This window comes from Acomys russatus, chromosome 23 (assembly GCF_903995435.1).
Source record: "Acomys russatus chromosome 23, mAcoRus1.1, whole genome shotgun sequence".
Lineage (NCBI taxonomy): Eukaryota > Metazoa > Chordata > Mammalia > Rodentia > Muridae > Acomys > Acomys russatus.
In genome coordinates, this window is record NC_067159.1 from 33,124,887 (window position 1) to 33,150,070 (window position 25,184).

At 44.3% G+C, this 25,184-nt stretch overlaps 1 protein-coding gene across 1 annotated transcript in view; it reads left to right on the forward strand.

The window, feature by feature from the left end:
- Papss1 (3'-phosphoadenosine 5'-phosphosulfate synthase 1) overlaps nt 1-25,184 on the forward strand; it is a 70,415-nt gene that overhangs the window by 214 nt on the left and 45,017 nt on the right. Inside the window, exons 2-5 of the mRNA XM_051165453.1 lie at nt 14,169-14,283; nt 16,951-17,186; nt 17,614-17,752; nt 20,232-20,350. Coding sequence (XP_051021410.1) covers nt 14,169-14,283; nt 16,951-17,186; nt 17,614-17,752; nt 20,232-20,350 — 609 coding nt within the window. The remainder of the gene's footprint in view (nt 1-14,168; nt 14,284-16,950; nt 17,187-17,613; nt 17,753-20,231; nt 20,351-25,184) is intronic.

Consider the following 25,184-nt stretch of genomic DNA (forward strand, 5'->3'; position numbering starts at 1 on the left):
GGGAGCCTTGGGCCGCCAGCGCATCCTGCGGGAGCCGGGGTGGGGACCCGGGTGGCCGCGGCCCGCGTAGGCGAGCCTTGGCCGGGAGCTGTCCCCTAGGTTGGAGAGGCCAAGGGCTGCGGCGGTGGAGAGGAAGGAAGGCGCCTCTGCACGTTCTTGATTTTTTTTTTTTTGGGCTCTGCCGGTGTGCTTGGCCCCAGGTTTGGGTCTTTCTCCAAGCCTTTACATTTCTGAGTTGCAGTGTGCTGGGAGAATAACAATGTGGCCATTCATGAATGGGGAGCGCTGTGAACTGAGGTTCTTTGTGTTTCTGTTTTAAATTGGAATGCCTGACACAGACATACTTTTTAAAGACTTTGATTCCTGGTGACAGTTAGGTGTGGGAAGATGAATGGTTTCTAACATAGAAGCAGCGAGTGCGGGTTGGCCTTGTTGGCCAAGTACTGTGCCTTCCGAAGGTTGTTTCTTCATGTAGTTATTCATTGGTGGCAGCAGCTAAAATGGTAAGCTCGAAGGTGGAGACCGTCCAACTTTGGAGTCTGCAAAGGCACTGGTTTTAGGTTTAGATGGAATTTTGTCTTCTGCACCTAATAGGGTCATGAGGTTTACATTCAGCCTGCAAATCATCACTTTTCCTTGGCGAGGCGGGGGAAGGAAAAAAAAAAAAAGCTGTTTCAGGCAAATGTTGTTTTGAAGTCATCAATTTACCACATCTGCTGTCAGGCAAGATTTCTCACTGTCGGTCTTTCATTCTGTTCCTTACCTTCTTAGTTAAGGCGAGGAGAGACGGAGATAAAAGGGAGATTAGATTATTGGAGGAGCCTCAGTCCATGTCATTTGTAAACTGAACAATCTTGACTTAGGTTGTAACAGTGTGTCCTTCATAAGATTGCTTTATGAGTAGAGAAGATAGTGAACTTGAAAGAGCAAAGAAACCACTGCCCTGAAACTCAGATGCAGCATTGCTGTTGTTGCCAACAGGTATTTTATGGTAGGGCAGTAAGTAGACTAAATTGGAGTATTTAAAAGTAATTTTAGTAACACTGTCTAGAAATCATTTATTTATTTAAAATTATTTTTATTATTTTATGTCTCTTTGAGTGTTTTTGCCTGCATGTATGCATATGCACCATTTGTGTGCTTGGTGTTCAGTGAAGTCAGAGGTGGGGGTTGGATCTCCTTGGATTGGAGTTACAGATGGTTGTGAGGCACCATATGGGTGCTGGGAATTGACCCCAGATCCTCTGCAGGAAAAAGAGCTCTTAACTGCTGAGCCAACTCTCCAGTCCTGTCACTTGTATTTTCCATTATTTGCTAAATTAATATGCATTCTAAGTAGAGATCCATGATTTTAAGTAGACATGATTATTTAAAAAGTGGGGCTTAGTCCTTGCTTTTCAGTTGCCTGTGGCATTTATCTCCTGATGTATTTTTATGGATCATAGTGAGTGTCCTAAGACAGGAGGTTTATTGCAGTTCAGAGGCAATGTTAGCTTGGCCCCGGGTGTTTGTATGAGCTTATGGAGGGCCTCATATTTCTGAGGAATGTGGGAGCCATGAGTGGAGACTTGTTTGACTGCTAAAGGGAGTTTTTGTTTGGGAGTTGAGATAAAGGCAGGGCGGAGCAGGACCCTGTGCCATAAATGTTTGGCCAAAGAGTTAGAAGATGGTTTCCTAGGAACTTGTGAATGGAGCTAGAATTTTTAATTGCCTGAACTTTGTCTTTTCTTTCCCTAAGAGAATAACCATGAAAAGCTGGTCCTGAAGGCTCCATCGGAGATGTTACAAAGAAGGCTGAAGTGTTGTACCTAAATGACACTGTTGGGGATTTGGCTGCCGTTTCCTTGGGTGGGGTTTAAAAATAAGGACCCTGAGGGTGGACAATGGTGGGCACCTGCTGTCCCAGAACTCAGAGGTACCACACTTAACATCTCCATTTTATTAATAAGGAAACTGGGGCACACACTTGTTAAGGTGGCAAGTGGAATTTTAAACAGGTATTTGAAGGCCAGCCTTAGTTGAAATAATTTGTAGAGTGAGTCTATCGAAGAGAAATTGAACCACCTATGTAACAAAAAAAAAAAAAAAAAAAAAAGGACCACATTAAAATAATGTGAATAAATGAAAAAAAAAAAAACAAAGTAGATGGCAATAATACAATTTGTTTAGCTTAATATAGCCCAAATATTTTCATTTAATACATATTTTTCATACACATCCGAGCTCAGTACTACCTGTAGTCAGTGTACAGTTACTGGTACTTTGCCCTTTTTTGTGCGTGTGGGTCTGGAGGGTGTCTTGCAGCTATCACACATCTTAGCTCAGGACAGGCGTTTTGCACCTGCTCTCTGGGGCCTGTGCACAGTGTTGTTACAGGTATCGAGTTAGGTTAGCCTAAGGGTAAAGACTTAATGGCTAATTTGAGTGGGGCATGAGAAGGGTGTTACTTAGCATACTGAGGGCAGATTCTGGGCTTCAGCCTGTCTTCTGCTAAGGAGCAGGTAAAAAGAAACGGATTCCTGGAAGTCAGTTTAGTATGAGATAGGAAAATGTAATGGCCTGACCCTAGGAAGTGCTTTGTTCCGACGTCACCATATACCGACAAGTATAGGAAAGAAGAGTCCAGAGTTCGTTTTCCACAGGAGCGCCTCCCTGATGTCAGTCTGAACTGTAACACGCGTATCGTTCTCTATCAGCTTCTTTCTCGCGTGGGGTCAGTTTCCATCGGCCCCTTGTAATGTGTCACTTGGGTCATGGAAAGTTTGGGGCCGTTCTTTTGAGACTCAGGTGTCACCCTTCTGTAGACTCCGATCCAGGTGAGCATTCTTCCCCTCTTCTCCCCTCCCCTGCCCCCGCCCCCTCCCCCACATTAGCTTTGTGGTGGGCTGGCTTGTATAGGCCGATCATCTTGTTAGAATTGGTTACTATTCTTCCCACAGACAAGGCTGAAACCCAGTATGAGATTCTGAAGCCCAGATAGGCTCATTCTGGGTTTTCTGTTTCCTTCCCCTACCATGCTCACGTCCCCGTAGCTCAGCACAACTTCCTTTCTACACAATGCATCCTTAGGGTTTTATATTTTCCTGCTGCCTGGGCTGTGTACAGGCAGCCTTTAGCAAGGGCTGGGCTCCACAGAGCTTGGGGCTGTTTGACCTTAGGTATGTCACCATGTGTGGACCTTTTCCGTACTCTCGTGTTCCTGGGTTGAATTGCCTGTACATCTCTGGGTGTGCTGCTGCTACTCTGCACGTGTATATGCTCTTCCTTAGAGATGTTTTGTATCCGCTGAGCTCTGCGTGTGCTGTTGCTATCCTGCAAGTATATACTTTCTTCCTTCGGGATGTTTTGTAGCCGCTGCGTTCCAGTGTGGCAGGAAGGGCAGAGGGGCAGACTATAGAGTAGCGTGGGTGCTCTTGAGAACATAAATCCTTAGTCTGTTTAAGTAAGGGAGTGAATGGCACATGCGGTAGTGTTTAGATTGCAGGCCTGTCCTTTAGCCATCTGCACAGTCGTGGGCACATTCCCTTAGCTCGTCTGTGCTTTCCTGTGCAGTAAGAACAAACCAGGCATCACTTCAGGCTAAATGATGCATATGTCAAGGGCACAGAGGTTCAGTAGGTTAAAAGTTAAGGCCCTGTGGTCCCTCGCGCTATTGAGTACTGTTCTTGCTGCCATTTAGTAGTTAATCAAATGTGTAATACCCTCTTTGTGTTTGGGTGTTATCCTGGGTATGTAGAAGAAGAAAGGCCCAAAGGAATTCTGCTCTGGTGGCCTTCACCTTCTGCCTGGGCGACAGACAACCCCATACATGGTTGAGTTGATTCTTCATTTCGCCAGTTTATATTTGCCAGTCTGTTCTCCTGGATTGCTTTCATAGAAGGCCAGCAGCCTGTTCTGGAGTTGGGAGGAACACTAAGACGGTACAGAGTGACTCAAGCTGTGATGGGACATAAAAAACATTGTCCTGCGTCTAGGCTGGGGCGGGGACTGGTCATCTTAAGTCTGCACGTCTGGGAGCCGATGCTGCACGAAGTGCCTAGAGGGTAGGGAAAGCTCACACTTTTATTGCTGACTACTGTGGTTTGCGTAAGTCTCCTCCAAAGGCCCACGTGTTATGTTAAAGGCTGCTTGCCAGCCTTGGTAGGTGGTAGGACCTTGAAAAGGTTCTGGTGGGAGGGCGGAAGTCTGGTCTTTGGGGCCATTCTCGAAGGGGCGGTTGGAGTCTTGCCCATTTCCTGCCATTTCAGCCACCATGTGGTGAGCGTCTTGTTCCTCATGTACTCTTCATCACAGGCTTTGCCTCATGGCAGCCCAAGGCGGTTGGGCCCAGGGAAGCTCCCGAGTCCACGAGAGTGGCTCGGTATTTTGTTACAGCAATGGAAAGCTGACTAATATTGAGAAAGATAACAGTAAGGCCTGGAAGGGCCTGTGTAGTGTGGTAGCCACTAGCCAGGCATGGCAACTTCATTAAGTAAAACAAACCCACTTCCTTAGTTATTCTGATGTAGTGTTGTAAGTGTGGTTAGTGATCACCGCAGCACACAGCTTCCCATCTGCTGGAAGTCGAAGTCTAGCCTTGGAGTCACTGCCCATGTTCTGTTCTTTTCTGTTCATTGAATTTTGAGGCGGGTTCTCTTCTCAGTGATTGTCAGCCGGGTGAGGTTTTTGTTTTTGTTTGTTTGTTTTTTTTTTTTTTTTTTTGCCGCCTTTACGGTGGTTGGCAATTGTGGAGGTATTTAGGTTGTTATTTTTGTGGCATTGGGAGGATGATACGTCTGACATCTACTGGATAGGCTAGAGGCCGAGGCTGCTACTAACCATTTACTGTGCATAAAACAGCCTTTTAAGAACCGAGAGTTGCCAGCGCTAAAATGTCATTGATGCCAAAGTTGAGAAGACTTGTGCTGCTCTTTGCTTTGACTAAGGAAAAGAAGAAAAGAAAAGAAAAAAAAAAGTCTTACATCTGACATGCAAAAGTAGTTACTGAAAATAAAGTCCCGGCTTGGGAGATGGATGTAGGAGAGACCACTTGCCTGCAAGCTTGAGGACATGTGGTTAGATCTCTGAGACCTATGTATAGAAGGTCCCTGTACCCACACACTGACTTGAGTGTCTCTGGCATAACAATTGCTGCCTCTGAGTTTATGGACCACTTTTTGTAGGGAAAGACGCCTTCCCATGGAAGTGCCATAGAGTGTTAGTAGAATTCTTTAGTTTTGGTTCTCAGTGGGTACAGAGCTATGATCTCCTGGGAATTCTTTATTGTCATCTACCTTACTGATGTCTGTGACTGTGTCAGTGGTTGAGAGCATGGGAGTTTGTGGAAACGATGGAGTAGAGCAGTGGGTGGAGGTTGCTGTGGATGTTGATTTCTGAGTGCTGGCTGCAGCTGTGTCAGGAACAGTGCTGGAGCGATGTCTACAGGCCTTACAGGTTAGATACTCTTAGCGTTGGGGATCTCCAGCAATGGCAATTATGGCACCAGGGGCATGGCCCACAGAAGGCATGACTTTAAGCCCATTAACGATGAGCACTAGTGATAACAATAGTGGGCCAGTTGCACAGGCCCCAGATCCCTGGGGATAAGGTCCTTGGTTCTTTATGTCTTAGCAGTGGCACATCATGCTGTGGGCCACCTGTCCCCTTCTGATACAGGGAACTACATGGGCTTGGGTTCTGGGAGTCACAAGTGCACAGCTGGGTTAGTGAGGTGGCAGCCCACTGTGTGAGTCTGGTAGCATGTTGGTGGGACATCCATTTGCTCCTAGCAGAGGCAAGGGCATTTTAGAGACGCTTGTGCCTCTTTCCTTTGCCTGTTAGACTCTTGAGTCAGAGCACCCCAAGGGGTTGTAATTGACCAAAGCATCCCATTTTGGGGAATCAGAAGAACAAGCGTGGTGCCAGCAAGAGGAAGAGTGCCTCTCAGGTTCTGACGTCATACCAGAATACATTGCGGGAGAGACTGGAGCCAGGACAGTAATGGGTTAGTGATGGGCTGGACCGCATTCTGACCAGAACCTATTTGCTTATGTGTACATCCTGCCCTTTATTTAATCCCAAATGTCATATATAACCCAGAAGATGGGCTCAGGGGTCACTGAACCTTTTGTTCCTCTTCCTATTGTGGCCACATTGAATAAATACTCATTATCTTCTTTAGTTGCTATATTGATGATGAGTGATGAAGCCTAGCTCAATAGGGTTTCTGGACCCATGCTTTCATTGTATAAACTCCAAGAACACCAGGGACTGTAAGATGTAGGCACTCCTCTACCCAAGGTAGTATGTACTTCAGCAGCGGCTCCCTTTTCAGCCTGGCAGCAAGCAGTAGTGCCTCTGGAGGTGGAGTGGGCAGGCAACGTGAGAGACTTTTCTAAAGCAGAAATTTACTGTGGATGTCAGGAAGCCCTTCCGCCTGGGTGCAAGCCTGTGATGACCGTGGTACTGTCCTATGGCTAGGACGGCTGTGGCTAGGATGGCTGGCGTCTTGTTGATGGGCTCTGTGGGACTCTACTGTGGTAGGGAGGGCCCTTGATCCAGAGACACGATTACCTTAGACTTTGTTCTCTATCCTGCCACCCCAGGTCTGTTGTCTTACTAGGTTCCCACCTCTGCCTTGCTGAGTTCCTGGGTTCCTCCTTAGTCATTTACATGACTAATTCACACCATTCATTTGTTTATGATTTTGGTTCTTTCCTGTGGATGAGGTGAACAATGGGCATCTTTAGTTGGCTACCGTGGACATCTCCAACTCCAGATTTATTTTAACTTATTATTATTTTTGTTGCTTCTTTTCTTTTTTTCTTTTCTTTTTCTTTCTTTCTTTCTTTCTTTCTTTCTTTCTTTCTTTCTTTCTTTCTTCTTTTTGAGACAGGATTTCTCGGTGTAGCCTTGGCTGTCCTGGATCTCACTCTGTAGACCATGTTAGCCTTGAACTCACAAAGATCTGACTGTCTCTGTCTCCCAAGTGCTGGGGTTAAAGTTGTATGCCACTACTGACTGGCAAATTTAGATTTATCTATTTTAATAGTTATATACTATCTGTTTCCTTGTTTTGATAAAGTCTGTTATAGCCCATGCTGGCTTTGAACTTGCTATATAGCTGAGGCTTACCTTAAAATTCTAACTACTTGCCTCCACTTCTTAGAGTTGGAATTAGAGGTGTGTGAACTGCCACATCTGGCTTCAGATTTATTTTTTAAATGGGAAGAATATATGTGAACAAAAAAGTTTCTTATATCCAAACTACCATGGTTTTCTGCCAGAATAGTTTTTAGTGTAGTAGGCAAAAACCTGCCAGGGTACATTCTTTTTAGTGATTAAATGAGATAATCTCTATGTATCTTCTATTTTCTTCCATCCATAACTTAAGCAGTTTGTAGTTTTTTGGGTAATGTTTATACAGTTGATCTCAACTTTAACAAGAAAAAGCAGGAAATATTTTATAGGAACAAAACAACTCAAAACACACCAGATACGGGTTTCTTCTTGTTTAAGAGCAAAGTGACCTGAAAACCTCCCCAGACAAAATGAACAAGTTGAACAGGTTTGGCGAATAGAGGCAGTTTGCTTTGTAACATCTTCCTCACTGCTTTCCAGCAGACACCTAGCTCCCTTCTGTGTGGCGGCGGCGACAATGGGTGGGAGCTCAGGGTAGAGATGCTCTCTGCTTTCCAGGAGAGGCCAGTGTTTGTGTCTAGAAACCTTTCAGGCTTGAAATGTGCAGCTGCCAGTGCTTAAGAAATAGGTCCAGGCCTGGCGTGGTGGCGCATGCCTGCAGTCCCAGCACTTGGGAGGCAGAGGCAGTCAGATCTTTGTGAGTTTGAGGCCAGCCTGGTCTACAAAGCAAGTCCAAGACAACCGAGGCTACACAGAGAAACCCTGTCTCCAAAACAAAACAAAACAAAAGGGTCCAGTTTTCCATAGAAATTTTCCTAAGTAATTGTTATGTAGGATGATACAGTATACTAATATATGTAGCATAATTTTATTGGAAATATATTCATTAATGAAATTAGTGGGAGAAGGGTGTGACTCTTGTGGTGTGCATACTTACAGAATTGTCAAATTGTCCCTTTGACCTCTGGAGTTTCGTAGCTCATGGCAATGAGTCATGATATTCATTTGGACAGGAGATGCCTTTCCTGTGCCTGGTTGTGAAAGGAGAGTGGAAAGACAGCCTTATCTTCAGGCACTTCCGCAAGCAGGACAGCTGGAGTAGCATACGGAGGAGATGATCTGGATGGAAATCGATTCCTTAAAATAGTCTCAGGGTGGAGAGCTCAGTTCTCTTCCAGAGGACTCAGTTTTGGTTCCCACCACCAATGTTGCGGGGAGGGTTACAGCTGCCTGTAATTCCAGTTCCAGGGGATCTAATGCCGACTTCTTCTTCTTCTCCTCCTCCTCCTCTTCTTGTTTTTTGGTTTTTCGAGACAGGATTTCTCTATGTAGTCTTGCCTGTCCTATACTCGCTTTGTAGACCAGGCTGTCCTTGAACTCACAGTAATCCGCCTGTCTCTGCCTCCTGAGTACTGGGATTAAAGGCGTGTGCCACCACATTCGGCCTTAATGCTGTCTTCCTGTACTTGCGCACACAGGGCATATATACACAGATACACTCACATATACATAAATAAAAAAATTAAAAAAAAAAGTCCAGGAGTGGTGGCTTATATCTCTCTCTGTCAGCTTATATCTCTATGTCAGCTTTTGGGAGTTCAAGGCAGGAGGATCAAGAGTTCAAGGTCATCCTTGGCTACTCAGTGAGTTCGGAGACAGCCTGATGTACATGAGATGCTGTCTCAGAAAGATAAAGAATGTAGTTATTGGTGGATATCTGCACGATAGCAGGAGAGCCAAGTGCTTGTTCTCTGGTAAAAGATTAACAATGCTGCCCACGAAATTACCTTCAAGAGCTATGGGAGCCAGGCGAGGTATCATAGCATGTGGGCATAGCACAGAAAGAAGAAAAGATAAATCCAGTGAGGCAGGGAAATGATTTTACATTATGAACACCACTCTCTCCCAACTGAGGCGGCTTTGCTTGGAGAGCGATACTATCTGGGACAAGAAGAGGGGGTGAGTACCTGAGTTAGCCTAAACTAACGCTGAACTCCTGCAGGTAAAGTCCAAGAAGCCTCCTCAAGCTCCTGCTTCCCCAGTCTCCAGGTTGGTACCTGTAGGTGGAGCCTCTAAGCCTGCCCTAGCACCATGTAGGTTTCTGCAGCCTAGATTCCAAGCTTTCCAGATCTGGCTGACTGCAGCAGCTTTTGTTAATATATATATCCACCAAATATTGGGGCTCACAATCTCATAAAAGCTAATGGGCATAAAGAGTCAGATAGGTCTTAATAGTGGGTAATTGCAGTATCCCACTTTCATCTCCAGATAGGTATTTCTGCCGGTTAATCAACAAGATATAAACGGCTTAAGTACCTCCACAGTCACTGAGTTTTAAGCAGTAATAAAAAAAGAATAAAAACAACCCTCCCACCGAAGACTAGGTCTAGATGGAGTGACTGCTGAATCTTTAAGGAAGAACTAACTAGTGTCCCACAAACTGATCCATAAAACAGAAGGGGATGGAACTCTACCAGACTCATTCTATGACTCCTGTGTTACCCTGAATCCAAGATCAGAAAGAACATAATTAAGAAAATTGTAGACCAATTTGTCTGATAAACAGATGAAACATTCTCTTGAAACCCAATGGAAGAGTATGTGGAGACGTTCATACACTATGTCCAGGCTGGTCTCATTTTAGAGATGCAGCTCTCTGACGTAATCAGTATGTACAATCAGCACATAGATGTAAGACCCTAAGCCACGTGATCCTCTCATTCAGTGTAGTAAAGGCCTTTTCACTATGCTCAGCATCCTTTCATTATAAAAGACCTCAAATTAGGACTGGAAGGATTAAAAAGGCAGTAGTATATAATAAACCTATAGACAACATTCTATGTAGTGGAGACAAACTGAGAACATTTCCTGTAAAGTCTGGAATGGGATAAAGGTATCTACTCTCTCCAGCCTTACTCAATATTTTGCTTGAAACTTTATTAGTTTAGAGCAGCAAGCCAAGAAAAATAAATAACAAGGATACAAATAGGAAAGAAATAAAGTTATTCTTGTTTCCAGTCCACAAAATCCTTAAAAACCCTAAACAGTCCTTCAGAAAACAGGGAGCAGATAAGTATTTTCAGCAAAGTAACAGCATACAAAATCAACATTAAAAACCAGTAGTCTTTCTTTATATCATTAATGAACTTGTAGCTAGGTGTGGAGATACACACCTTTAATCCCAGCACTTTGTAGGCAGAGGCAGGTGTATCTCTGAGTTTGAAGTCAGCCTAATCTACAAAGTGAGTTCCAGAACAGTCAGGGTTACAGAGAGAAATCCTGTCTCATAAAATGGAAAAAAGAACTCCCTGAAAAGTTGGGGGAAGGAGAGCCCCATTCACAGTAGCTTCCCAAAACAAAACAACTGTAGGAGTAAACCTAACTAAGGTGGTAAAAGTCCTCAACAAGAAAACTTGAGAAAGAAATTGGAGAAGATACTAGAAAGTGGAATATCTTCCTTGCTCATAGACAGAATTAGTACTGTGAAAATGGCTATATTAGTGAAAGCAATATATGATTTAGTACAGTCCTTATCAAAATCTTAGAACTAGAGAAGACAATCATAATATTCACAAGGATACACAGAAGACTCTGAACTAACTAAAGTCATATAATGCTGGAGGTATCACAGCACCCAATTTCATATTGATTTACAGACTCATAGTAATAATGTATCTGCCCGATCTCAAATTATATTAGAGCTATTGTAACAATGAATCTACCTGACTTCATATTATATTGCAGAGCCATAGTAGCAGTGCATCTACGGGATCTCATATACCCAGAGCCATAGTAACAATGTATCTACTGGATCTCATACAGAGCCATAGTAACAGTGTATCTCCCCATCTCTTATTATGTTACAGAGCCATAGTTACAATGTATCTGCTTGATCTAATGTTATATTACAGAGCCATAGTAACAATGTATTCACTGACACAAAGAACAGATCTGTAGAACAGTGGAATAGAATGGGAGACCCAGAGATAAACCCAGGCACAGAATCAAATTTTCACAAAATTGTGAAAAATATGCATTAGAGTAAAAGATATCCTCTGATAAATATTTCTGGGAAAACTGGTCTTCCACATGAGAACAACTGAAACTAGGTTCTTCTCTGACTCCGCACAAAAGGAAATTCAAAATGGATCACTGACCTTGATATAAAACTGGAACATTAGGGAATGGAGAGATGGTTCAGGGGCTAAGAGCACTGTTTGCTCTTCTAGAGGCCCTGAGTTCAATTCCCAGCAAGCAGATGGTGGCTCAGCCATCCATAATGAGATCTGGTGCCCTTTTCTGGCATGCAGGTGTATATGAAGACAGATCATTCATATATATATATATATATATATAAAAAACTTAAAACCAGACTGTAACTTTTATACTGCAAGAGGAAACTTAGACAAAAATCATTCAAGATAAAGTACAAACAAGCATTTCCTGAATTCTGGTGGCATAGAAAATGATCTTTAGAATTGACCAACTGGGATATATTAATATGATTCTGTGGGCTGCCAAAATGGCTCAGTGGTTAAAGGAACTTGGTGCCAAGCCTGATGACCTGTGTTCCATCACTGGAACCCACACAGTGGAAGAAGAGAACCAATTCCTGCAGATTGTCTTCTGACTTCCACATGTGCACTGTGCCATGTGTGTGCACTCCCTCACATACATAAGTAAGTACATGTATAAATTAAAGCTAGTTCTGAATAGCAAAGGAAACATCATTGGAGTAAAGAAATAGCCTACAGAACAATCTTTGCCAGCTCTATATCTGACAGGCTGCTGGCGCACACCTTTAATCCTAGCACTTGAGAGGCAGAGGCAGGTAAGTCTCTGTGAACTTAAGACCAACCAGGTCGGTATAGTGAGTGTCATGCCAGTTGGGACTTACATAGTAAGACTCTGTCTCAAAAAGAAAAAGCCCAAAGTAGACCCCCAAAATAACAAGTGAGAACAGTGATAGCAGGGACTGTGTAAAGAGGGGTTCTCTGTGTAGTCTTGGCTGCCCTAGACTCACTGTGTAGACCAGGCTGACCTCGAACTCACAGAGATCTACCTGCCTCTGCCTCTCTGAGTGCTGGGATTAAAGGCGTACACCACTGTGCCCAGCATAAGAGGTTCTCTTATTCACCACTAGTGGGGATGTTAACATGTGTGACTACCATGGAAGTCAATACAGAGGTTCCTCAGCATTCTGAAACTATAACTACCGTCAGGCACTACTGCACTACTTGTTTTAATTAGGACAAAAAGCAGCTTGGGGGCGAAAAGGTATTCATGTCATCATCAAACTCAAACAAGGCAGGAACTCAGAGTCAGGGCCTGATGCAGAAGCCATGGAGGGTTGTTTTGTACTGGCTTGCTCAGCCTGCTTTCTTACAGAACACAGGACCACCAGCCCACTGTGGTACCACCCACGATGGGCTCACTTCCTCTCCAACTACTAATTAAGAAAATGTTCTACAGGTGTGGCTACCATTTGATCTTATGGAGAGGCAGTTTTTCATTTGCGGTTCCCCGCTCAAATGACTAGCTAGGTTGTGTCAAGTTGACATAAAACTTGCCAACACACCACTCTTGGTTATAGAGTTTCAGACCCTGAGTCAAGACACCAGCAGAGCTGTTGGGCATTGTATATATAGTTGCATCATTTATACATCCAGGAAGTGGAACCAGGCTAGAGTATGGTCCATATATTCAATGGGACTTTATGTAGCCATAAAGAAAAATGTAACTTAAATCTGCAGGAAAATAGGTGAAATTGATAATCAGTATCTTAAGTAAAATAAGCCAGCCTCAGATAAAAACTGCATATTTTCTCTTGCACCTAAATTTAAAATTGTAAGCACATTTTTTGTATGTACTTGTAATTATATATCTACATTTATTTATAGTTTATGAAACTAGAAAGTGGATCATAAGAGAGAACGGAGAGATTCTAAGGGAGGTAGGGAATAGTGAAGGTGATGGATTTCAGGCAAAGGGAAAGCAGAAACAATGTGAACAGGGAATAGGGGTGTGGTGGGAGGGGCCTTGGAGAGAGATTGAGAACCAGATGTCGGTACACATATGTATTGAAGATGGGGAGCTGGTAGTTGTGCAGAGTTAAAGTGGATCTTAGGAGAGGGTGGCTATGCACTAAGTACACTACATGCATGCATAACATTAATGAAGATTAAAAAAATTCATGTTAAAAATGTCTACTAGTCCCCCCCACCCCCCAACCCCTCTTTGTTTTACAGAACTAGAAAAACCAGTCAGAATACTGGTAAGGGACTTGAGAAAGTCTCAGATAACCAAAGACAGCATCACACTGCTTGAGTTCAGAAATGCTTTAAGGTTGTGGTGATCCAGACACATATAAGCCACAGAGGCAGAGTATAGTGTGGAAAGGATGGTGCCAAGAGCTCTCGATACAGGGAAGACAGTCTTCTCGGTTAGTGCTCTTGGGAAAACAGACTGTCCCATGGTTGTGGATGGGCCCTGCAGCCATCCTGCAGGAGCTGCTGTCTTTAGCATTCTACTGAAGGGCGCACTCATCCTGTACCCCCTCTCCCACTCTGCTTCCTTCCAATGTGACGTGTCCTGGTATCTTCTCATAGAATCTTGTTGGTTTGATTTTCAGCTAAACCTGAGCTCAGTGAGGGTGGAGGCTTTTATTTTATTTACTTGACATACTAGGTGGAACTCGGTAATTGCTGGATGAATGAATGATTAGCCAGATAAGTGCATGCTGGAAGATGCTAGATTCTACTCCTAGTTATGAGATCTTGGGCAAATTATTTAATAAACTGTTCTCAGGTTTAGTGCTGTCCATGAAACTATGTAGTTAGAGAACCCATGGTATTGGGCTGCAGTGACAGTTAGGCTGGCTGGTAAGTGTAACATGCAGAGCACCATGGAAGGATGCTGCAGACAATGAAAGGGAGCTGCTCTAGCCTTTCCTTGTCTTCGGCATCGTGGTCAGAGTACTGACTGTATGTTTACAAGGAGCGCGTGCTGGCCTTGTAAACATTTTCTTCCTTTTTATTTTTTTCCCCTAGGGGATGCAGAGAGCAACTAATGTCACCTATCAAGCCCACCATGTCAGCAGGAATAAGAGAGGTCAGGTGGTGGGGACCAGAGGCGGCTTTCGTGGATGCACAGTTTGGCTGACAGGTATGGTCTAGAGAGATATGAGTGGGTGTGGAGGTGCGTACCTGGAATCCCATCTCGTGGGAGGCTGAGGTGGGCACTGGCTCTACTTTGAAGGCAGCCTGGGCTACATAGTGCGATCAGGATTGGCTTGGACTATGTAGCAAAACTGTAGTACCAAAGGAACAGCAACACAAGACTAGAAGGTGACCTCACTGGGTGACTGTAAATGGTACATAGGTGCCAGTGGGGACAAAGGAGCCACCAAAGGGACAAGTAATGGCAGGAACTCTGTGGCAGGGGTGCCAAACACAAGCTGTGTATGAGATGCAGGGACTGCGTTGCTTGAATTCCTAGGAAACCAAAGTCCAAGTTCCATTTTAGAATTCTGGCTTCTTTCTCAAACATTGTGGCCAACAGAGGGAGCCTTTTTGCCCAAAGTCCATAAATCACCTCCTAGAAACAAATCTGCAGTGGCTGGCAGGAGGATGCTCATCCTCAGACCAGGACATCCCTCTGCTCTCAGCGTGTGTAAAGTGCTGCATAGCCGTTGGAAACAACGTTAAGATTTAACAGATTTCTATCTTGCAGTTTAGTTGCTTCTCTAGGATATGTCCTGAATGTTAAACACTTGGAAAGCATTTTTACATTGGTTGGTGTATTAGTTTCTAGAGCCATTGAAAATGATCAATTGGGGCTGGAGAGATGGCTTAGCGGTTAAGAGCACTGTCTGCTTTCCCAGAGGTCCTGAGTTCAATTCCCAGCAACCACATGGTGGCTCACAACCATCTAAAATGAGATCTGGTGCCCTCTTCTGGTGGGCAGGTGTACATGCAGGCAGAGCACTGTGTACAAAATAAATAAATAAATTTAAAAAATATATAAAAGGAGAGTCAAAACCAGTGGCTTCAGGCAACAGCAGCCACTCTCACACCCCTGTAGGCCTGTCACACGTCTGAACAACAGGGGCATCTGTTCACTCCTTTCTTGCCATCGGGTCTTCTAGAAATCATTGCCCTTCTATGGTTTATAGTCACAGTGCTCCAGTTTCTGCCTCCAAGGACAACAGGTACTGAGTTTGGGCCCCGTTCTAGCCAAAGACTGTATTCATCTGAGGTCATAGCCTGAGCCCTGGTGGACGTAGTAGTTAACGGGGATATGATGGTGCTATCCAACCTGCCCTGCACAGCCGTTGGGTCTTATTAAGCTTTGTTGTAGCTTACACATCTTACGTATACTGATTTTTCTGCCTTTTTGCTTCAGCCTCTCAGTTTTCAACTCAGAGTTTAGCTTTTAAGTCTGTTTGTATTCATAGAATATAGATGTATATCCGTGGAGGTATAAACAGACTCCTCTGTTAAATTTTGGTTGTCTGTCTTGTACACAAAACTTAGCCTTTCGGCTTTCAGTTTTTCCTGCCAGCACCTGGTGCCTAACCATCACGTCTTCCCTCCTGTTCTGTTGGTGCATCAGAACAGCCTAAAGCCTCACAGAGTGAAACAATAGCCTCTTTGATTACGTAGCCCTGCAAAGGCACAGTTTAAGGGACCTGGGCAGTCTTTGCCTAGATCTCACTGGGCTGTAGTCAAGGTCCTTTGGGTTGCAGTGACTGGAGTCTATGCTGGGCTGGCATCCATGTCAGCTGGGGGCTCAGCCGATTGACACACTTGACTGGAACAAGCTAGTGATCTCTGAAGCAGAGTGGTCTTGGGGTGTTCTGTAGCTGGCAAGTGAACACTGACGAGTTACAGATCCGTTTTTAGTGTAGCCTTAGAAGGCTGTACAGTGTCATTCACTGTAAGTTTTGGCAACCGGTGACCCCTCAGCCAGCCCAGACTCAAGAGGGTGGCATTAGATAGTTTGTGTTGAGGGGACGGTGGTGGGTCACCCCATAGGGGAGCTGGTAGAACAGGCTATGCTGTTATAGATGTCTTTTGGGGGAAAGGCAGTTTGCTAGTGAGTGAAAGCAGCTGGCCCTCTAGTGATCCTCTCAGTGCACCCGCCCCTCTCTTTTCACTTAGCCTTCTGTACTGCTTTGATTTTGTTCCGGATCACTGGCTTATTAAACTTCCATGTTCATCTCTTGCCTTACAATTCTCTTCACTTTGATCTGAAATTACGGTCTCCAAGGTGATAAAGTGCTGGTATATACATGTTTTCTTCCTTTTTCCTAGTCATTTAGTGAGCAACCATGATGGGAGAGAAGAGTGAATGGAAATTATGATTTTCTTATCAGATTAATTATGAATTGGTTCCCATTTTTTTCATGGTCCATGAGAGGCATGGCCTTGGAGTATGGATAACTGTAATACCACATTCACGCCTTCCTTTTTTTTCCCTTATTATATAAAATTCGCCATGTAGCTTTCAGTAGTGTTAACAGTGACTGAGTGAATATACCTACCCAACCATGGCACTAAAATTAGTTAATAATTTTTAGAGCTTATTAGTGATTTCTGAGTTATTTAATTTATCAATATGTGTTTGAGAAGAATACCCCCAGGTCCCCCACTTCCAAATAAAAAATTCCAGGTGCTTGTAGATACTTTGAGTAGATGAAAGGCCAGTCTTAAATAACGGGTAAGGTGCTTCTGAGACACGGGTGCTGGGAGTCACGGATATAAGTAATCTTGCTATTAGACACTGGGTTCTGACTTCACATGTGGAGTTTGTCTGGCCTGTCCCCACTAGGATTGTCTGGGGCAGGGAAGACAACCGTGAGCATGGCTCTGGAGGAGTACCTGGTTTGCCATGGCATTCCGTGCTACACTTTGGATGGTGACAACATCCGTCAAGGTCTCAATAAGAACCTCGGCTTCAGTCCCGAGGACAGAGAAGAGAATGTCCGGCGCATCGCAGAAGTGGCGAAGCTGTTTGCAGATGCCGGCTTAGTGTGCATCACAAGCTTTATATCTCCCTACACACAGGTGTGTAGCCTTTATGTTATTAAGTACTGATTACTTTATGGAAAGTGTGATATTAGGCAAAGCACATTATTTAAATATTGCCTGTGTTTTGAGGATACAATTGACTTTTTTTATTTTCCCGAAATCCAAATAAATTTAAAAAATTAATGTGCTGTGATTTTTCTGAGTAAATCCAGTTTGGGTAAAACTTGCTGTCAAAACACCCCGAAGTATAGCAAACTTCTTGAGGTGAAGCCATCGGCTGAATTAGTTCAAGTTTACCCCCCTTCCCCCCAGCACGACAAACACATATATATTTGCAAATACACATACACACATCTTTCAACAAACTCATTGTATGTATAAATGAACTTCATTCATCGTTGATGTCAGTATGTCCAGTTTTCTACCGCTTACTTTTTATTAATGCCTTTTTCCCCCCCTGAAGGATCGCAACAATGCAAGGCAGATCCACGAGGGCGCGAGCCTGCCCTTCTTTGAAGTGTTTGTTGACGCTCCTCTGCACGTGTGCGAACAGAGGGATGTCAAAGGGCTCTACAAGAAGGCACGGGCAGGAGAGATAAAAGGCAAGGAACGTTTTCTTCACAGTGTCTCTTTGTCTACACATTTCATGCTTTTGTGTATGAGTCTGATGCTCCCTTTTTTTTAAAAAAAAAATTAAATTTTAACTTATGTGTGTGCATCTGTGCATGTCAGTGCACATGCTTATGGAGGCTAGAGGCATCTGAGCCTCCAGAGCTAGAGCCCCAGGCAGTTGAGAGCCATAACATAGGGCCTGGCAACTGAACTCCGGCCCTCTATAAGAACATTGTATGGTCTTAATCACCGATCTGTCTCTTCAGCCCCCAGGACTGATACTCCTGTCTAAGAAATTGGGAGTGAGAAAGGCCTTAGGGCTGGTTGACACAGCTGGGACTTTGAGCGGCTGTGCTGCAAACCCACTTCATATAATTAGGTGTCTAGAATTAGGTTGTCCGCTATTACTTCTGCTCTCTTTGTTGTCCCACGTCAGTGCAGGGTGTCCCATGGCGATTGGGAAAACTGCCTGCAGTATAAGACTCTCCATGTAAGGAGGATGCCCTGTTTTTATGTCGTGGTGCTTGATGCGCCTCTTTCTTCAACCTCTCTAAGACTCTTGAATCCGAATGAACGCATTTCTGATTCTGTGCTCAGATTTATGGGCTGCTCGTGGTGTCAGTGTGCTACACGTTAGGCGTTGTAGGGGAAATTTAGAGCCCACCTCCGCTGTTGTGTTTGATACTGGCTGTGTTAATTCTGTCAGCATTTGTGGGTGCGAGGCAGACTGGCACTGATAGAACACCGAAGGTAGATTATACAGTAAACGTTCTTTAGGGGTGATTCATGCCCGTAACTTGCTTGCCTTTCCAACAACGTATGATAGATAGCCTGGGACCATTATAGGAGCTCTGGATTCTAGATTTGGGTGCTCAGTTTTTGGCTCAGGAAAGGGAAAAGTAAATTGAGAAGGGATGGTGTTGTCCATTTTCCTTTGTATTTGGGCCTGGGAATAAGCAGTGGAGGCAAATTCTGCCTTTGCTGGTGACGTCTAGTGTTTCGAGCAAAACTGATGCCGAACCCTGCTGCCTTTGGGCTCAGCTCATTGATGAGGCTATCGCCTGTCCTTCCTTTCATCCATTAAGTTAGTACCTTTTTCACTCAGAAAGACTGGCTGCCTGCTTGGAGTAATTAATGATGATGGGCAAGAAAGCAGACTCGTTATTTTACATTTTTATTCCTTTTTTTTGAGTGATGTTGTTTAAAATGACCGCCAGTGTTGAAAATGCTGTATAACATTTATGTATTACACTTCCTTATCATTGGGCATGTGTGTGTAGGCTAGGGGACAGCTGTAGGAGTTAGCTCTTTCCCAGGACTGTGTGGGTCCTGGGGGGTGAAATTGGGTTGTTAGGATGGGTGGTAAGCCCCATTACTCACTGAGCCATCTTCCTGGTCCTGTAGTATCTGAGAGCAAGGATGCTGAGCTGGGTCTACGGAGGGACCTGAGAGCAAGGGTGCTGTGCTGGATCCCTCAGAGGGACCTGAGAGCAAGGGTGCTGTGCTGGATCCCTCAGAGGGACCTGAGAGCAAGGGTGCTGTGCTGGATCCCTCAGAGGGACCTGAGAGCAAGGGTGCTGTGCTGGATCTCTCAGAGGGACCTGAGAGCAAGGATGCTGTGCTGGGTCTCTCGGAGGGACCTGAGAGCAAGGGCGCTGTGCTGGATCTCTCAGAGGGACCTGAGAGCAAGGATGGTGTGCTGGGTCTCTCGGAGGGACCTGAGAGCAAGGATGGTGTGCTGGGTCTCTCAGAGGGACCTGAGAGCAAGGATGGTGTGCTGGGTCTCTCGGAGGGACCTGAGAGCAAGGGCGCTGTGCTGGATCTCTCAGAGGGACCTGAGAGCAAGGATGGTGTGCTGGATCTCTCAGAGGGACCTGAGAGCAAGGATGGTGTGCTGGGTCTCTCAGAGGGACTTGAGAGCAAGGATGCTGAGCTAGGTCTACGGAGGGACCTGAGAGCAAGGGTGCTATGCTGGATCCCTCAGAGGGACCTGAGAACAAGGGTGCTGTGCTGGATCTCTCAGAGGGACCTGAGAGCAAGGATGCTGAGCTGGGTTTATGGAAGGACCTGAGAGCAAGGATGCAGTGCTGGGTCTCAGAGGTAAGATCTGTTAGTTTCATTCCAGATGAGGTGTGGCTGTGCCTGTGGCTGTGGCTGTGAGGTCAGTAAGCAAATCAGTGTATTCAGTAAGGTCCCTTCAGACAGAAATACACATGACACTTGAGGCTGGCAGGAGACACGACTCAGTGTTCACGTCTTTAGTATTTGTGACAACCTTATTGAACTTAACTACACTGAATAAGGAGAATTGGCTGTGTAAAGAAGAAATGAAGTTTAACTAGAAGTCTCCCTAGAAAGACATCGGTCCCATGACAGGGCAGCAGTAAGCCTTAGCTTTAGTGCAGACGGGCACAGATGAAATAAACCCTTACACTTCTGCTTCCTCCTGTTGTCTTCTGCCCTTTAAAGGCTTCACTGGGATTGATTCTGAGTATGAGAAACCGGAGGCTCCGGAGCTGGTGCTGAAGACGGATTCCTGTGACGTCAATGATTGTGTCCAGCAGGTGGTGGAGCTTCTCCAGGAACGGGTGAGAGAGAGCGAACAGAGGCAGAGACCGGAAAAGAAAACTGCTCGATAACTTGGCCTCTATAAAAGTGACCTGGCTGAATAGCATGTATTTCAAGTGTGCCACTGTTTTAGCATTATGGGGCATACACAATACATGAAGTATACCAATTATTGTAAATGCAAGAAAGGTTGGGCATCACAGATTCTTTTATTTTATCATTAATTTTACCAGACAATAATAGTAATAGTGGATTACTCTGCTGTATGAATGGGGTTGGACTCTATGTCAAGGAACACAGTTTTGTTAAATTTCCTTAGATATTTGACATGTACACACCTCCTTCAGCTTGGTGACACACTTCTGGCTGGATGCTAGAGAAAAGGCCTATGGGCGGAGGGTTCCTGATTTAAGAACCTTCCCTGGCTCCTGCGCATGTGGAGGCATACGGGGTACTGGGGCCGAATAACAGATATGCTGTTCCCTTGGATGTTAATTTGGGTTTTAGAAGTAGTTTTAATTTCTTCTAAACTATCCATTGCCTTTTATTTCACTCCACCGTCCCATAGCTTACTTTAGCTGGAGAGGGCCCAGTGTGAGTGATGGGACTTGGCATGCCAGTGTTCTGTCTTCTCATATGTGTCCCTGCCTTTGCTGGCCATGTCTACTGTGTGGGAAACAGGTGGGGATGTGTGTCATCATCCCCTCTTCTGTTCTAACTGGGTGATGGCGTTTGGATTTCCTTTTTATCCACAGAATTCTGGCCAGAATTTACTTTCATCTACAGTGTCTCACATAGTCTCTGCCTAAATATATATGTTTCACCTTTGAAGTTTTCTATATTATAAAACATATCCCAGGTAGTTAGCACAATGTTCCTTCTAATTATTTTGTTTTGTTTTTGTGTCTTCTGAGACAGAGTTTTTTCTGTATAGCAGTGGTTGTCCCTGAGCTCACTCTGTAGACCAGGCTGGTCTCGAACCCAGAGACCCATCTACCTCTGCCTGGATTTTAAAGGTACTGGGATTAAAGGTGTGAGCCACCATGTCCCGGCAAATTATGTTTTTTTATTCAGATGTTTTCTTTGAATAAATAAGAAATAATAGGAAATGGTGACTGCACCATTCTGACATGCTTATAGAAGGGTTTTGTTGTTGTTGTTTGTTTGTTTTTGAGACAGTGTCTCTCTACAGTCCTGGCTGGCCTGGAGCTCCCTGTGTAAGTCTGATTTGCTTCAGACGCCCAGACATCTGCCTGCCTTGCGGATACTGGGATTAAAAGTGTGTGTTACCATGTCATGCCTAGAAGGAGTGTTTAAACTGTGAGCATCATTAACAAGTAGTTTCAGGGCATGAGAGATGGCTCAGAGGTCAGGAGTACTGGCTGCTCTTCCAGAGCTCCTGGGTTCCATTCCGAGCATCTACATAGAGGCCCACAGCTGGCACTCCAGTGCCAGGGAATCTGATGCCCTCTTCTGGCCTCTAAGGGTACCAGACACATATGTTGTATGCTGGGCAAAACATTCATACGCACTAAAAAACAAAACAAAAACAAAAAGCACCCAAAAACCACCAATAAAAACACCCCAAACCCTCAAAAACAAAACAAAAACCAAAAAACCACAAAACACTGAAAACAAACAAACAGCCCCAAACAATCTTGTCATCATTTGGCCTTTCCTCCTTATCAATCATGTACCTCTCTGTTGAAGTTCTCCATGTATTCATGTATGTTGACCACTGCCCACATTCCACTCCATCCTATGAGTCAGCTATTTTACAGTTTGAGTCACCACTTAAAGTCCTGACTGATGGTGGAACTCCTGGTAGCTTTGGTGGCATCAGCACTGGACTGTGGGGTTTTCTCCCTTTGGTTGTCTCGTAATTTTGCTGAGTGCTGGATATTGCATTTGAGTACAAAGCAGAGACTGAGCTAGTAATTTTAAAAAGCTAATTAAATTTATTCATTTATGTGTATATGTACAAGTAGGTGCGTAAAGCAGTGATCAATATAGTAATGTTTTTTTAGTTAATTACATGTATTTATTTATTTATTTATTTATTTATTTATTTATTTGTGTGTATCTGTAGGAGTAGCTGTGTGCCATGGAGCACTTGGAGAAGTCGGAAGGCAGTTTGGGTCTGTGCTTCCACTATGTGGGTTCTGAGGATCGGACTCAGGTTGTTAGACTCAGCAGCAAGTGCCTTAATCTACTGAGCCACCTCACCGGCCTGAGATAACTTTTGTTTGTTTGTTTCTGTTTGTTTTTTGAGGTGAGGTTCTCCTGTGGGTCAGGCCAGCATTTTACTCTCTTCATACATGAGGATGACTTTGAACTTCTTTTCTTCTGCCTCTTGAGCGGTGGGCTTACAGGTGTGCACCATCACCATGCCTGGTGTATGTGGTCCTGGGATTGAACTCAGGGCTTTGTACATGAATGTCAGCCACTCTGTCCCAAAGAGCGACATCACCAAGCTACTCTCTTCCTTTTCAATTTTATAAGAAAGGATCAAGTTTGTTTATCCTATAGTTCAGGGTAGTTATGAGTGGACCCCAACATAAAGCTCACTTTAGTAACCATTATGTTTTCAAGAATTTATTTATTTTTATTTTATGTTCATTGGTGTTTTGACAGCATGTACACGTATGTCCTAAGATGCATACCTTCGTATGTATTGTCATTCTGTAGTCTACTGTGCACACCCTTCCTTCTGCTCCTCCTCCTCCCCTTTTCTGTGTTTATCTTAATCCATGTAGTCTTAGTTAATGCCTTCTTCCTCAGTTGTTTCATCTTAATTTGAGGCTGTATTAATTATACCTTTTATATGTCATATACTTGCCTGACAATGTAATGATTAGACACTTTCACCTAATGTCTCAAAAGGAGGCATAGAAAAGACGTTGGCATTTGCTGACTGGTTCCCCCCGCACCCCCCAGACATGGTTTCTCTGTCTAGCCTTGGCTGTCTTGGACTCTCTTTGTAGACCAGGCTGGCCTTGAACTCACAGCGATCCACCTGCTTCTGCCACCTGAGTGCTGGGATTAAAGGCATACACCACCATGCCCGGCCAAACTTGCTGACTGTTATAAAGGGCACACATGTAGTACTTCATGTCTTTTACAATTTTTTCTGACCTTTAGAAACCAGGGCAGTGGCCCATTTCTACCTTCCAGTTTATCTTATGATGCCCTTGTCTTTGTATTTTTTTAAAAATTAAAAATTTTCTTATTTTGGTTTTACATGTATGTGCAATGCTCTTGGAAGCCAGAATCCCCTGGAACTAGAGTTACAGGAAGTTGTTAGCTGCCATGTGGGTGCTAGTATTCAAACCCAGTTCCTCTGGGGAAACAGCCAGTGTTCTTAACCACTGAGCTTCCCTCTCCACCCCCAGATTTTGTGGCTCTTCATAAGAGATCTTGGCACTTGGGTCTTTCTGTGTGTTGTCTCATTTCACCCACACAAAACCTTGGAAGCATTTCAAAGAAGTTAGATTTGCTTATAACTGTGTTGGCTTCTGTGTCTGGGGATTTTACAGTGTTTTTTCTGTATCTCTATTCTACCTTTTTAGGAGTTCTTCTCATTACACTTAAGTCTATGTCTGGAAAGTGATTCTGATTGTATGGGCTTAGGACAGGGGAGTTTTATTGTGAAGATTATTTTTATCCTATGCAGGGTGATGAGGCAGAAGAATCCAATGCCCTGTTCCTGTAATCATGTTCTCTTGGCATCAACCTTGTTTGGGGAGAAGGATTTCAGTTCTCTGCTTTCCTAAGCAAATGACTTCCCTGACAGCTTGTGAGTACCACTCTGCTGTGCATGGTGGAGCTTGGTGCCGTGTGTGCTAGACACCAGAGTAAACACTGGGGTGTGGTGGCCAAGCAGGCAATACAGCTGCCTTAGGGACCTGCATGTTCAGTCCTTACCACTCTTACTTAGTTTATAGTGTGTAGATAGGATGGCCATGTATAAATTAGTCTATGTTCCTTGTTTTGTAGCATGATGTAGAATTTGAAATAACAACTGGAGGAAGACACACACAGACCATACTACGTCTGTTCTGTCATGAGTGCTCTTTGGTTATTTCCTAGTAAAACTGAATCACAAATAAGCCTTAGGGCACATGGAGAAGCCAGTGACCAGCTGACAGATCACAGTTCTTAGTGGGTGGGCTGCACACTGCTTTCCCACGGACAGGCACCTTGGTATAGTGCACACCCTATCCAGCCGTCCACCATGGCTTATAAGTGCAATCCACCGTCATCATTTATTACAGAGATGTTTGTGAGATTTCCCAAGGTTGTCAGGGGAGAGCACTTGGTGGAATGTCAAGTAGATGGGAGGAAACGGGTGAGTGGGTGGAGTGCAGCGGTGGTTTAGAGTAAAGGAGGTCAGCCTGCTCAGGTCACAGCGTAGGCCGATACGCAATACAGGAATAATTGTAACATCACCATTTTACTGTGGAGAAGCAGCGTTGGGTTTGTGAAGTAATCTCAGAATAGTTTGCTCAGGTGGGATTGTCACAGTAGGTTCTGCAGCTCACACGTGGGTCTCTCCAATAGACAATCGTTCCTAAATTCTAAATTACTTCAGTTTGTTACTGAAATATGAATCTTTCATCTGATTTCCCTTTCCATTCCTTGATAGTTGGCTCCTGAGCATAGATGGGATTAAGAAATGGAGAGAAAGGTGTTTTGTTGATCTTACAAAGACTATTTTTAGACTGCTTTAAAGGAATGCTGGAGACAATCAAGGAGAATACTGCCTGCCTTGGAAAAAATGTTTGTCATGCAGAGAAAGAACCTTCCCTAGTTTGAGTCTACATGCTGTGAAATGTTCTACATGGTGGAAAATAA